The 12,039-nt window shown below is 38.3% G+C and overlaps 1 protein-coding gene across 9 annotated transcripts in view; it reads left to right on the top strand.

Annotated features, from left to right (window-relative positions):
* The window catches only part of LTBP1 (latent transforming growth factor beta binding protein 1), a 492,924-nt gene that overhangs the window by 411,495 nt on the left and 69,390 nt on the right, over positions 1–12,039 (top strand). For all 9 annotated transcript variants that reach the window (XM_079109942.1, XM_079109941.1, XM_079109940.1 and 6 more), the window contains 2 exons: positions 5,132–5,254; positions 11,066–11,191. In XM_079109942.1, the coding sequence (XP_078966068.1) occupies positions 5,132–5,254; positions 11,066–11,191 (249 nt within the window). The remainder of the gene's footprint in view (positions 1–5,131; positions 5,255–11,065; positions 11,192–12,039) is intronic.

Here is a 12,039-nt window from a genome sequence, read left to right as displayed (position 1 = left end):
CTATTGAAAAATAGGCAAATAGTCAAATAAGTGATAGCATGTCTGAAATATGGTATTTGAAGAACTCTCTAACATGTGGATAGATGTTAATGATTCAGGGCATATTGGCTTCTAAGGCAGAAGGGTTGGTTGTGTTGTAGATTCAGAACCAGGTGTGGAAGCATTTATTGTAGAGGAAGATAGGTAATAAGGAATGTGTGAAGGCCCTGAACCTAATCTGACCATCAGTGTCTCTTCTGCCCTGATTCTTGGTCAAGCTAAGAGGGTAACCATGCTACTAAATCATGGATAATAGATCGGAGGACCTGTTCCTCTATTTGGCCTTAGCCATCTCATAAGAAGTCCAAGGTTTTTTTCTGAAATCATCCATAACATGAAAAATCAAGCAAAAACCTTTTGGCCAACTCATTCTTCATTTTTAATATATATGTTTGTAAGATACAATTATGCTCATAAGAAAGCTTCTTTTGGACTATATGTGTATAATAAGGCTCTTTTCTCTTAAAGTCAGGACGAATTTCTCTTTTGGTTATAAAAAGGATTGGAGTTTCTCCAGCTAATTCAGAGCTCTCTTTGAAACTGTATTAGCACTCTGGCCTGCTAATTCCCACCTAGTCCTGTTTCCGCCCCTCCCCAGTGGTATTTAGCCATAATTAACTGAGCTATGACGGTTCACATGCCTCTCACAGCTGTGGGAGGAAGAGACATCTTTCTTGTTGGCTTTCATGTTTACATGGGTGATTTTCCTCTAATTACTTTGGCTGAGACCTCTTTTTCTTACTGTTATTATCAAGGGGTGCTCGGTTCATTGTCTCCATTCAGCAAAGAATTGAAGAACAGGATACAGATAGCAAGCAAGAAGTACGTTTATTGCAAAAATGACAGAGATGGACTTCTCCAGAGAGAAGGGGCCCCAGAACTGGGAATCCAGTGGGGGAATTTTGGTCTATTCTTTTTATGGTCTCTGGAATTTCCTCCTTCCCTTATCTCCTCTCCTGTCCACTCTGTCCTCACTATTATTGATTGGTGCCCCCTCTGTCCACGCAACTGTTTTAGTTTTTCTATCGGGTCCCCTGCTTAGGAGCACAAGGATGAGTGTCTGCCTGATTGGGTCCCCTGCTCGTGTCCATGAGCACTTTTGTCAAACAGGAAGTTGACCTCATCAGAAGACCCTATCCACCCTTTGTTCTGGCCCTGCCCCCACCTCCTCACTTGCCATCCTGTCCTGGATGCTGTCCCTCATTACAGCATTATCCTACAATCCTGCTGGCCTCCTCTTAGAGTCAGAACCCCATATTATGCTACTTGCTGAGTGCTTCTTATGCCAGCACATTCAGTTTGAAATGATGGCCTCTGTTGTCTCAGTTATCCGGCCTCTGACTCCTTGCCCTTCCAGGCAGGTCTTGAAGCCCACGTCTACCTCTGCCCTTCCATAGCACCTCACCGAACTTGCTCCCTGCAGGTCCCTTGCTAAGTCTGAGAAGATAACTCATGACTTACTTTGTCTTCCTCTGTCCCTTCAGCTACTCATTTCTATGCGGGCAAAATCAAACACAGAAGTCCTAGGATTTCCTTCCAAGTGAGAATCATTCATTTATTCATGAGTGGATTTATATACATATTTATATACAAATATGTGCCAGGTTCTTGTTCTAAGTCCAGGGCATGAATGAAGCAGAAAGAAATTCCTGCCCCCATGGAACTTACATTCTAGTGAGGAATATAGCCATAAACATAATAAACAAGTAAACTATAAAGTTTATTAAATGACAATAAGTGTTTTGGAGGAATATTAAGAGGGATATATGGACAGTGTTGAAAGAGGGTGGTGATTTTGAATAAAGAAGCAACTAGATGCTTCCCTGAGTCCATGGCATTTGATTATTAATAGGAAGCAAAGAGTAGCAGGTGCAAAGGCCCCAACGAGCACGCTTTGTGGAAGAGATTAGGAGCTCCACACGAGCACTTTTAGTTTTCAATGCCTAAAATGAGTCTTCAAATGAAGATATCTAAAGCAATGATATTCAGCAATGGGATTCAGGGCTGAGAGTCCCCAGCACATAGACTATATTTAAAGACATGAGATTGGACAGGTTGACAACTCTTAGAAGTGAAGAAATAGGTATCAACTAGCCAAGGGGACTGAGGAAGAAGTAACAAATGAAGAAGGAAAATCCAGCATCCAAGAGGAGAAGGAGTTTCAAGAAGGGGAGACAGTGATGCTAGGTAAGATGAAGACCAAAAGTTGACCATAATAGTTAGCAAGGTGGAGGTGACTGGTCCCTTGAGGAACTCAGTAGCGGTGACCAGGATTCGCTGTTGCCTTCTGTAAGACCCATCCCTCCGTTCTAGGAGGTTCACACAAGGCGATGGTGCAGAACAGTTCCACATTGGTTTCTCTTCTCTGTTTTTGTTTTGAAGGTAGATAAAGATTATTTTAGACTAAACCTGACTCTAATACTCTTAATAGAACACATTGAGTTTAAGAATCTATACAATACTTTGGCTGGGCACAGTGGCACACACCAGTAATCCCAGTGGCTCTGGAGGTTGAGATAAGAGGATTGGAGGTTCAAAGCCAGCCTCAGCAACTTAGCAAGGCTATAAGCAACCTAGTGAGACCTGGTTTCAAGATCAAAAATAAAAAGGGCTGGGGAAGTGGCTTAGGGGTTAAGCACCCTGGGTTCAATCCCCAGTACCACACACACACACACACACACACACACACACACACACACACACAAAATCTATACAATAACATATAAACACTTAAAATAATGTTGCTTTTTCCTTCTCATTCATTATTTCTCTTAGCTTTTGGGAAATGAATGTAAATCAAATTAAAGTAGCATGCGCAGAGCTGATCTGCTTCTGTTATGCTGCAGCAAATATCTAGGTTATGCAACATTTCTCTTGTTCCTGAAGTTCATATTCTTAGGGTTCTCTGTGATCTTTTTTTAATTGAGATTTTTTTAATATATAATGCCAATATTCAAATGTGCCTCTTCTCACTTTATCTTCATTTTCTAAGGAGCAAAGAAAGAAGGTTCATCTAAAAGCTGATCACTTGTTACATTCCCACTAGAAATATAGAATTAATGTAGCACAATCATGGGTCTCGTACACAGCCATGGATGTAAGATGATATAGTCTCCTTAGAAAGCTGGTTTTTCAAAAACTGAATATAAACCTACCATATGAGCCAGCCATTCTACTTCTAGATATTTACTCATGGAAAATGAAAATGTATGTTCTCACAAAGACATGCACAAGTGTTTATAGAAGTTTTATTCATAGTGGCCAAAATGGGCACAACCCAATGTTCGTCGTCAGGCAAAGGGATGAACAAATTGTGGTATATTCTTACAATGAAAAATTACTCAGCAATGAAGAGGAGAGAACTGTCAATACTCTCATCAGCTTAGATAACTCTCAGAAATGTTATGTTGAACTGAAGACAACAAATGCAGAAGGGACAAGAGGGACCCTGCTAGGTTGGTGGACATGCCTATACCTTGGCTTCAGTGAAGTTGTCCAGTCGTGTGTACAATTGTTAAAATTCATTGAACTGAACTCTTAAAATAAATGAACTTATCATATGGAAATTACACTTCAGTGAGATTTTTAAAAACAACATTAAACAAAAAACAATAACTTTAGTCGAGACAGTCATGTCAACTCTGTATTATGTTTTAGGAGCAGTATTCTGAACATTTTAAATCTGTGAGAACACTCAGTGTAATAACTTGTTTTTATTTTGACTGAATGAAATGATAAGGCACTTTCTTTTATGCCCAGTAAATGATACAGAAGCCAGTTCATTGGCAGAGAGGAAACTTTAATTTTTTTGTCCCCATACTTGAACAAGACAGCAGGGAGACTAAATCAGCCTCCATATTTACTCCTCCCTAGAGTGGCTCTTGGATGTTAGCAGTCATCATAATTATTTGCAAGAAATGCCATAAAGTGAAAAATTCTGAGAAAACAAAGGAAGTTTTGTTCCTTAGCTTTCTTCAAGGTTAATTGTTTAAATCCTACACAGACACCACAAGGGGCACTCATGGAGTGTGTTAGGAGTAATGAGCTCTGACCAGGAGTAAATATGGTAATAAAGAGCCCTGGAGAAAGGGCCTGATCTGAGGGGCCTGATCTCCCATGTGCCCAGTCAGAGCTCAGTGCTTACACAAACCACTCTTAATTGCACCTGTGCTGTGAGAATATATACCAAAAAGAAATCTAAGCAACCCTGAGCCTATTTGTAATAGCCCAGAGTGACAAATAGGTTTTGATCTTGGTGTTTCTCTTTCTCCAACAGTCTCTCTTCTTCCCTCTTCCACATTCTGCCTACCTGTCAAGATGCCAAAAAATTCCCTGTTACAAAGAGCCTTTTTTAAAAAAACCATCATGATATCTTTTCTCTAAATTTATATGACCCCTAAAATTATTAGGATTGTCAAATAATTATAGTTTATGACAGTTCTTAGAATGGTAAGTTGTTTTGGACTTACAAAGCAATTTAAGATTTTTTGTGTTCATTTTTATTAATATAATACAATTTGGGTTTTTTTTTTTTTTTGAGCAAATATTTGTAGGTAGGGACCTTGCCAAATACTTTAACATTTTTTTTTTTATTGTGCATAACACAGGATCTTACATAAATAGAAATAGATCAAGTAGGTTAAGTATGCTCAAGATGTAACTTAGCAATATGTGTTTTAAAAATATTTTGATTCTCCACCATCACCAAGAACATTACCAAATAAATTGTGGAAGAATTTTGACTTTTTTCTTCTTTCAGTTAGTTGCATTATCCCCCCCACCCTTGTGGGCTAGGATTGAGCCCACAGCCCTGTGCATCCCAGCCCTGTGCTGAGCCCCATCTGCAACCCAGTTGATCACATCTGATGTTTAAAACTTCAGTGTATCATTCAATGCCAAAGTCCTTTCAAGATGTTTCATTTTAAAAGTTAAACTCCAAAAGTTAAAAACCTACTATTCACTTAAAATCACGTGCCCTATAAGTAATATAAAATAATGCATATTAGTATGATTTGGGTGTGTAAAGTTAAGAAAAATGTCTGTTTCTTATATTCAGTTCATCTTGTCTTTATACTTTTCAATGGGTTTATAGATATCAATGAATGCCTGGAGGACAACAGGGTGTGTCAAGGAGGAGACTGCATTAACACCCAAGGGTCCTATGACTGTGCTTGTCCAGAGGGATTCCACCTAAATGACAATAAAGGATGTCAAGGTACCCCGTTTCTTTTCTTTTGTCATGATTTTCCTAGTTCTCTGGCAGTGCTTCCTGATGATAGTCTGGTTATAACACTTCTTTTATATATATATTGATCTATGCCAATTTGTATTGTTAAGGTGTATTTCTTCGTTCTTATCAAGTACTGTAAGGTCTGACTTTTTACTGTACCATGTTGACCAGCATGTCAGAACCACACCCTGGCTTTGCATGGTCCTGAGATCACCTGTACCTTGCTGTTCCTTCTGTGGACCAACATTGGTACTTGATTCTTGACTGTTTTTCTAGCTTTTTTTTTTTTATATCTTTTATGGACAAATTTCATTTTGTCTCAGAGAGGTAATATCTGTCTGTCCTTTTCCTGTTCTCTGTTTCTCTCTGGTATTCACCTTTGTTTTACTAATAATTTGGATGAAATTATGAAGGACAGGATTTTATATTTTCTCAAAATGCTGTCAACATTTACTCTCCCAATCAAAACTACAGTAAGATTTCATCTCACTACAGTCAGAATGGCAGTGATCAATAATATGAACAACAATAAATGCTGGGGAGGTTGTCGGGGGGAAAGGTACACTTGTACATTGTTGATGGGACTGCAGACTAGTGTAGCCACTCTGGAAAGCAGTTTGGAGGTTCTTCAAAAACCTAGGGATGGAACCACCCTGTGACCCAGCTATCCCACTCCTTGGTATTTTCCCAAAAGATCTAAAATCAGCATATTTTAATGAAACAGTCACATCAGTGTTTATAGCAGCACAATTCACAATAGCTAAATTTTAGATGCCTGACGATAGATATGAACTAAAAAAGATATAAAAAGATGATAAAAAGAATGAAATTATGGTGATATAAAAAGAATGAAATTATTCATATATGGTGATATAAAAAGAATGAAAGAATTATGGCATTTGCTGATAAATGGATAGAAATGGAAAATATCATAGTAAGTGAAATTAGCCAAACTCAGAAATTCAAAGGTGGAATGTTTTCTTTCCTATGCAGAAGCTAGAGTAAAATAAAGGAAAGGGGGAGGGAAGGATAGGATAACATAAAGAACTGATCAAGTATAAATTAATAGACAAGTGAAAGGAAGTCTAGTAGAGCAGAGGAAGAAGAATGGGAGAGAGGAGGGAAGACTGGAGGGAAAGGGGGGAATAGAAGCAGGGATCATGAATTGAAATCAATTTTCATGCATGCATAAACCCAACTACTATGTAAATTTTTTAAAGTATATTGCTAAAATTAGAGAGAAATATTTACTCTTCCAAACAACAGTATAGTAGGCAGAGGGAACAAATAAGAACACAACAGCACAATATAGATACTGATATGAACAATCAAACTGAGCACCTACTGTGTGCTAAGTATCATGGGTATCTCTTAAACTTATGGCAACTTTCTTTTTTTTTTTTTAACTTTTGAAAAACTACCTTTATATGGGTCCAACCCAGGTCTACCTTTCTAAATATGATTTGCAATGGATTTTGAGCATCTTCTTATTCTTAAAATCTAGCTTACAGCAACTTTCAAGGAAACTTTTCTTAAAACATTTTGTGCATGAGTGAATAAGGCTCAGAGAAGTTAATCAGCATGCTTTTCCCTAATAAGGGGTAGAGTAGAGACTTGAACCCTCCAAGTCTTTTCCCACAAAGATGACAGTGATGTTAAGCTAAAAAACAAAACAAAACAAAAAAACACACACAAGGAAAAGAGGAGAAAAAGACAGTAATTTTTCTATGGGATAACACATTGAATCTTGCAGCTAAAAGATCAGATTGTCTAGATCCTGAATCCAACACTGCCCCACAAGATTTCCTATATGTATTGGTCTTAATAAATCCTTGCCTGTCTTTCCATTGAAAGCTCACACTATATTTACCTTTACATCTATTCATTTCTATATTTGATGATTGCTTTTTCTTAATGTCCCTCTTCCTTTGTGGACTTGTGCATCCTGAAGTACTGATAAATAAAAGGTTGCTGGAGGTATTCTTTACTACTGCTAGACTTTTAAAATTCTAGATTGCCGTACTTATTTGTCCTCTTATGTCAGTTATGTCCCAAATAACTGTTCTTACAGGAGAAGGTGGTGCCCACTCTGTAGGATGGGGTGCTGAAGTAGTCTGTGTCTCCATCTGCATCCTGCTGTGTGTCATAGAAACATGAGGAATGTGGACTTGGACCCCCAGGTCTTTTAGAATCCCTTGGTGATCCCTAGCCCTTAGTGATCCCTAGCTTTAAATACACTGCTGTGTACCTCGTTTGATATGATGTATTTATTCGCTACCACAATGCAGTAAGTGAATTAAAGTGTTTTAGTATTTCCAGTGTAGAAATTAAATGTTCTTGGATTTGATGAAGGAATATTTGAGTTATATATTTATGTGAGCATACTCCCATTTCAGGACTTTAAACAAAATGAATCTTGACTTATATAAAAATGCCCAGAGATGTTAAAAAAAAAAAAAAAAAAAAAAAACAAGAAACTTGAATCCTAACTTTTATTACAAACTTTTTGGCTTTAAAGCAATATTTTCCTTTCCAGTTTCTTCAGTCAAAGAGGCAAAACCAAATCGTAGTATAAATGAACAAAAAATTTATATTGCAAATTTTATCATTTAACTTCTAGATTTAAATTACCCAGAACTAACTTAGTCATCTGTTTCATTGATTGCCCTATATTCTCTCAGTACATTAAATTTGTGTCTGTGGTTTGATATCAAATCTCAACTATGTGACTGCTCCAAATACAGGGTTTTATTGACTACCAATCATTACTAAATTGACTTAGTTCTCTGTCACATTTATTTCTGTTTTCCAGAATAAATTGTTTTGTCTGTTTGAGAAGTTTAAATCTGAATAAATGATAGGCATTTCTGAAACAGGTCTTAATGCTGTTTAAAGAATTATGTGTATAATTCTGTCATCCTGAAGTCTCTGAATGATCTCTTTTGGCTCTGTTACTGGAGGTGACAGTTGATTTTTCACTCTGCCTGAAGTTAGTAGCTTGCTTTACTGTAATCCCATGATCATGTTAGCATTCTGTAGATAGGTACTGATTTCCAAGTTTGTTTTAATCCCCAAAACATAATTAACGGTGATGCTATAACCATGGAACATACCTTGTTTTTGCAGTGCTGGGGTGGAACCCAGGGCCTCATTACCATTCAGCTACCTCCCCGTCCTCAGTCATGGGACATCTTGGAGTAACCACATTTGATAGACATAAACTTAAACTTCCCTAATATTCTGAAGATAGTTCTGTATTCAGTGAGACACTTTCAGTTGGAAGTGTGTTTAAGATTCTCTTCGCCTCAGAAAACTAATGATGATATGCAGACATATGGAAATTCCTTGTTAATAGGCTCTTTAGGAATGTGGCAGGATACATTTGAGATTCAGAACACGCTTCAGTTTCACGTTTTGACTCATACATGCCAAATTGTGAATTTCTGTGGAATCTCGGACCCATGAAAGCAAACCAACTTAAATATCGTCTGGCTTTCAGCTTGGAGTTACTAGCAGCATAGTTTAGAAATGCCTCAATAAGTACAATCCAAATTGAATGCATATGTTTCTCTAGTTCCAGATATTCATGTTGTTCTTTCTTAGCAGTTTCCTGGAAAAAAGTCTGGGAATTCATCTTCAGTTCCTGTCATCAAACTTTTTAGACAGTTATTTGTTAATCAGTGACTTCTTTTAAAGGAAGAACTTTGTACACAATATTCCCCATGCAAAGTTTTAAAGTGGGTAGCTTTTGAAGGACTATATTGAGACTTGATAAAATAAGAAGGAAGGCTTGGGAAGTTGCCAGGGTTCCCCAAGGTGGACATGGATATGAGTTGATTCTCAGGCCACTAGCACTTTCTGACACCTTCCTGCTCAGATTGAGGTAACACTAGGCAGCAAGTTGGAGAGAGAGGAACTGAACCTACAAGAAGGTTCAGATTGTGAATCTAACTTCTTATCTGTAGGTAGAGAACAAACATAGAAATATCAGAGATTTTATAAAAGAGTTTCACAGGGTGAACTTGCATTGAGAAATAATTAAGTAGAAAATGATTCATTGCTCTTCCTTGAAATATCTGAAAATTATTGACAATAACAAAAATGGAGAACTGTTAAGAAAATATGATTAATTCATGCCTTGTTTCTTATTAATAGGCCAAATAGTCTGAGTTACGTGGCAGATGAAAGGGCGAAGAGGTTACAATTACCAGAGGGGGCATAAATCAATCACTGCCAGTTTCTGTTGTACAGTGAAATCAGTAGGGTAACAAGAGTGAGCTCAGGGGATCCTGAATGAACAGAAGGGGTGTCCATTGAGGGAGAGAACCACAAGGCTGGTGGCTCAGCATGTTCGAAAAGTCACTAGGAAGAACTTTGTACCTTTTCCCTGTACTCAGGAAGGTTGAAGTGTTACAAGGACCTCCCCTGTTCTGTTGTGATCTTCCTAATGGGCAGTAGCCCCTTCCTACTCCTCCTGCTCATATGAAGCACTAAGAGCATATTTTAATTGAATTAAAGATGGACTTCTGAGACGATATATTGAGGACTTCTTTAAGAAGTGAGTAAAGGACCTGGAGACTTCAGGAAGACAGGAAGATGAACTTAGTGGATCTACGGACTGAATGACGATGACTTGTGACCTCAGTCAACTTAAGAGAAACTTAACCAATCATTGTTCAGTTCATAGACCATGAACGTAACTGAGAAATTTTGTGGTGGACAGACATTCATAAGATACTATCAAGGTACAGCACCAAGGATTAAGACATCCTAATCCTTGAGCTAAGATATGCAGACCTTCTCAGGGAGAGTCTGGAATAACGCGGGATACAGACCAGTAAACCAGGAATCTAAGCAGAGTGCAACTAGGCGGTTGCACACGTGAGTACCGTTAAGAATAGACGAGCCACCTTCTGGGGTCCCTGTGCTGTCATGATGGGTACTATTCGTCACTATAAGTAGCGGTGCCGTGAAAGAACATTTCACTTGCGGAACCCCCCTGTGTTATCAGTGTTAGTAGTGCCTCACGACCTGGACACTGAAGACGACCAGAACATAAGTTGGCCACACAGGTTTCCCTACTGCACAATCTGGTCATGAGTCTTCATGATAATTGCTACCACTTTGGGGCCTTTAGTAATATGTTTAGCACTATGTTGAAAAACATCACGCACTAGTTTTATTGTCACAGACTCATGCAAATAATAACTTCTCTGGCCCAAAAGGCCTTCTTTTTTTTTTTTTTATTTTATTTGTTATCCATTTTAAATGAAATACAGATTAGATTCTATTTCATTTGTACATTCAGTGGATATTTGTGAAGGAATAGTTATAAGCCAAATCCTATATGTAAGACACAGCACCCTTGCCCTTAAGAAGTCCACATCCTAGGCATGGAGAGGCATGGTGTGACAGACTATCACAGAGCTGTGCGCAGGCAGAGGAGAGAGAGCACAACATTCTGCTGATGAAAATATTTCTCAACATTGTTTATTCTATTGAGAATTCCTTGCACCTCCAAGATGCCTGAACAAGGGTAGCCTGGGGTCGAACCTTTGTCTTTGCTGTTTTTGTAGGTTGTAGGTTGAACACTGGCTACTCCACATGGTTCATCCTAAATAGTTTCTCTCTCCTGACAATCCAGCTTGCCCTGTGGTCTCTTCAGTGGACAATTGGTACAATTGGGCTCCAAAATAAATGTTGGACCATTTAATGGTAGCATTTCCTTATTGTGTATCTGATATGAAAACCAAACAGCTTTCTTTCAAGCATTTGAAATTCTCTTTTAAATTCCAGATATTAATGAGTGTGAGCAGCCAGGACTCTGTGGGCCTCATGGGGAGTGTCTAAACACAGATGGTTCCTTCCACTGTGCCTGTGAGCAGGGCTTCTCCATTTCTGCCAATGGTCGCACATGTGAAGGTAAGATGGACCATAGGAAATCATATTGCTGCCGTGTGATAAAGCAGAGAGACCATTTTCCATTTAAACAGGCCAAGACTGAGACTCTAAGAGGTACTCATAATTCAAGGCCTCGAAGCTTATAGGTAGCAAGGTGACTCATGCTGGAAAACACAACTCAAAAGTTGCTGGGATTCACACACCTGATAACCGAAGGTGATGATGCTGAAGATACTCACAGGTGGTTCCAGTAGTGGTACTGAATTAATGAGTTGAAATGTGCAGAGCTGATGCTTTTCTGTACATGTTAGAAACTTAAAAGTACGCGGTGGTATCTTCCCTATCATCCCCTTAGACCCTGCCTGTTTTAATTGCACTTCATTTGGATCATCTTGATCATTCTGTTTATTTAAGTAATGTCTTGTTTGATTTCTCTGTACCATTTGAGCAGAGATTTTCTACAATTATTCCTCTAATATCCTTACCTCCAAGCTAGTATAGTCTTTTTACCTGTAAGTATTTATGATCACTAAAAGCACAATAAGTTGAAAGATGTTAAGCTAACACTGTTACTTCCTGTTTGCAGGGACACAGCACTGACCTTAAGAGTTGTGTTCTTGATGACTTACTACAGTTTGATAAATTGAGGAGTAATTTATCTGAATCTTTTTAAAAGTAAACTGAGGTTATTCCCACAATCATAACTTCAGTCCATCTTTTGAGAATCTAGGGGATTGAAATCCAATTATATTTTAAAGAAGTACGTTGCAAAAGTTCTGTTCCAGGCCTACAATAGTACCCAGAGTCTTTGCTTTCAAAAAATACTGCAACAGGATGTGTCTGCTTTCCTTGCTAGTACCACAGTGGAA

Source organism: Sciurus vulgaris (genome assembly GCF_902686455.1).
Source record: "Sciurus vulgaris genome assembly, chromosome: 14".
Classification (NCBI taxonomy): Eukaryota; Metazoa; Chordata; class Mammalia; order Rodentia; family Sciuridae; genus Sciurus; species Sciurus vulgaris.
Note: the sequence above shows the minus strand (reverse complement) of the source record. Positions and strands in the feature narration are given on the sequence as shown.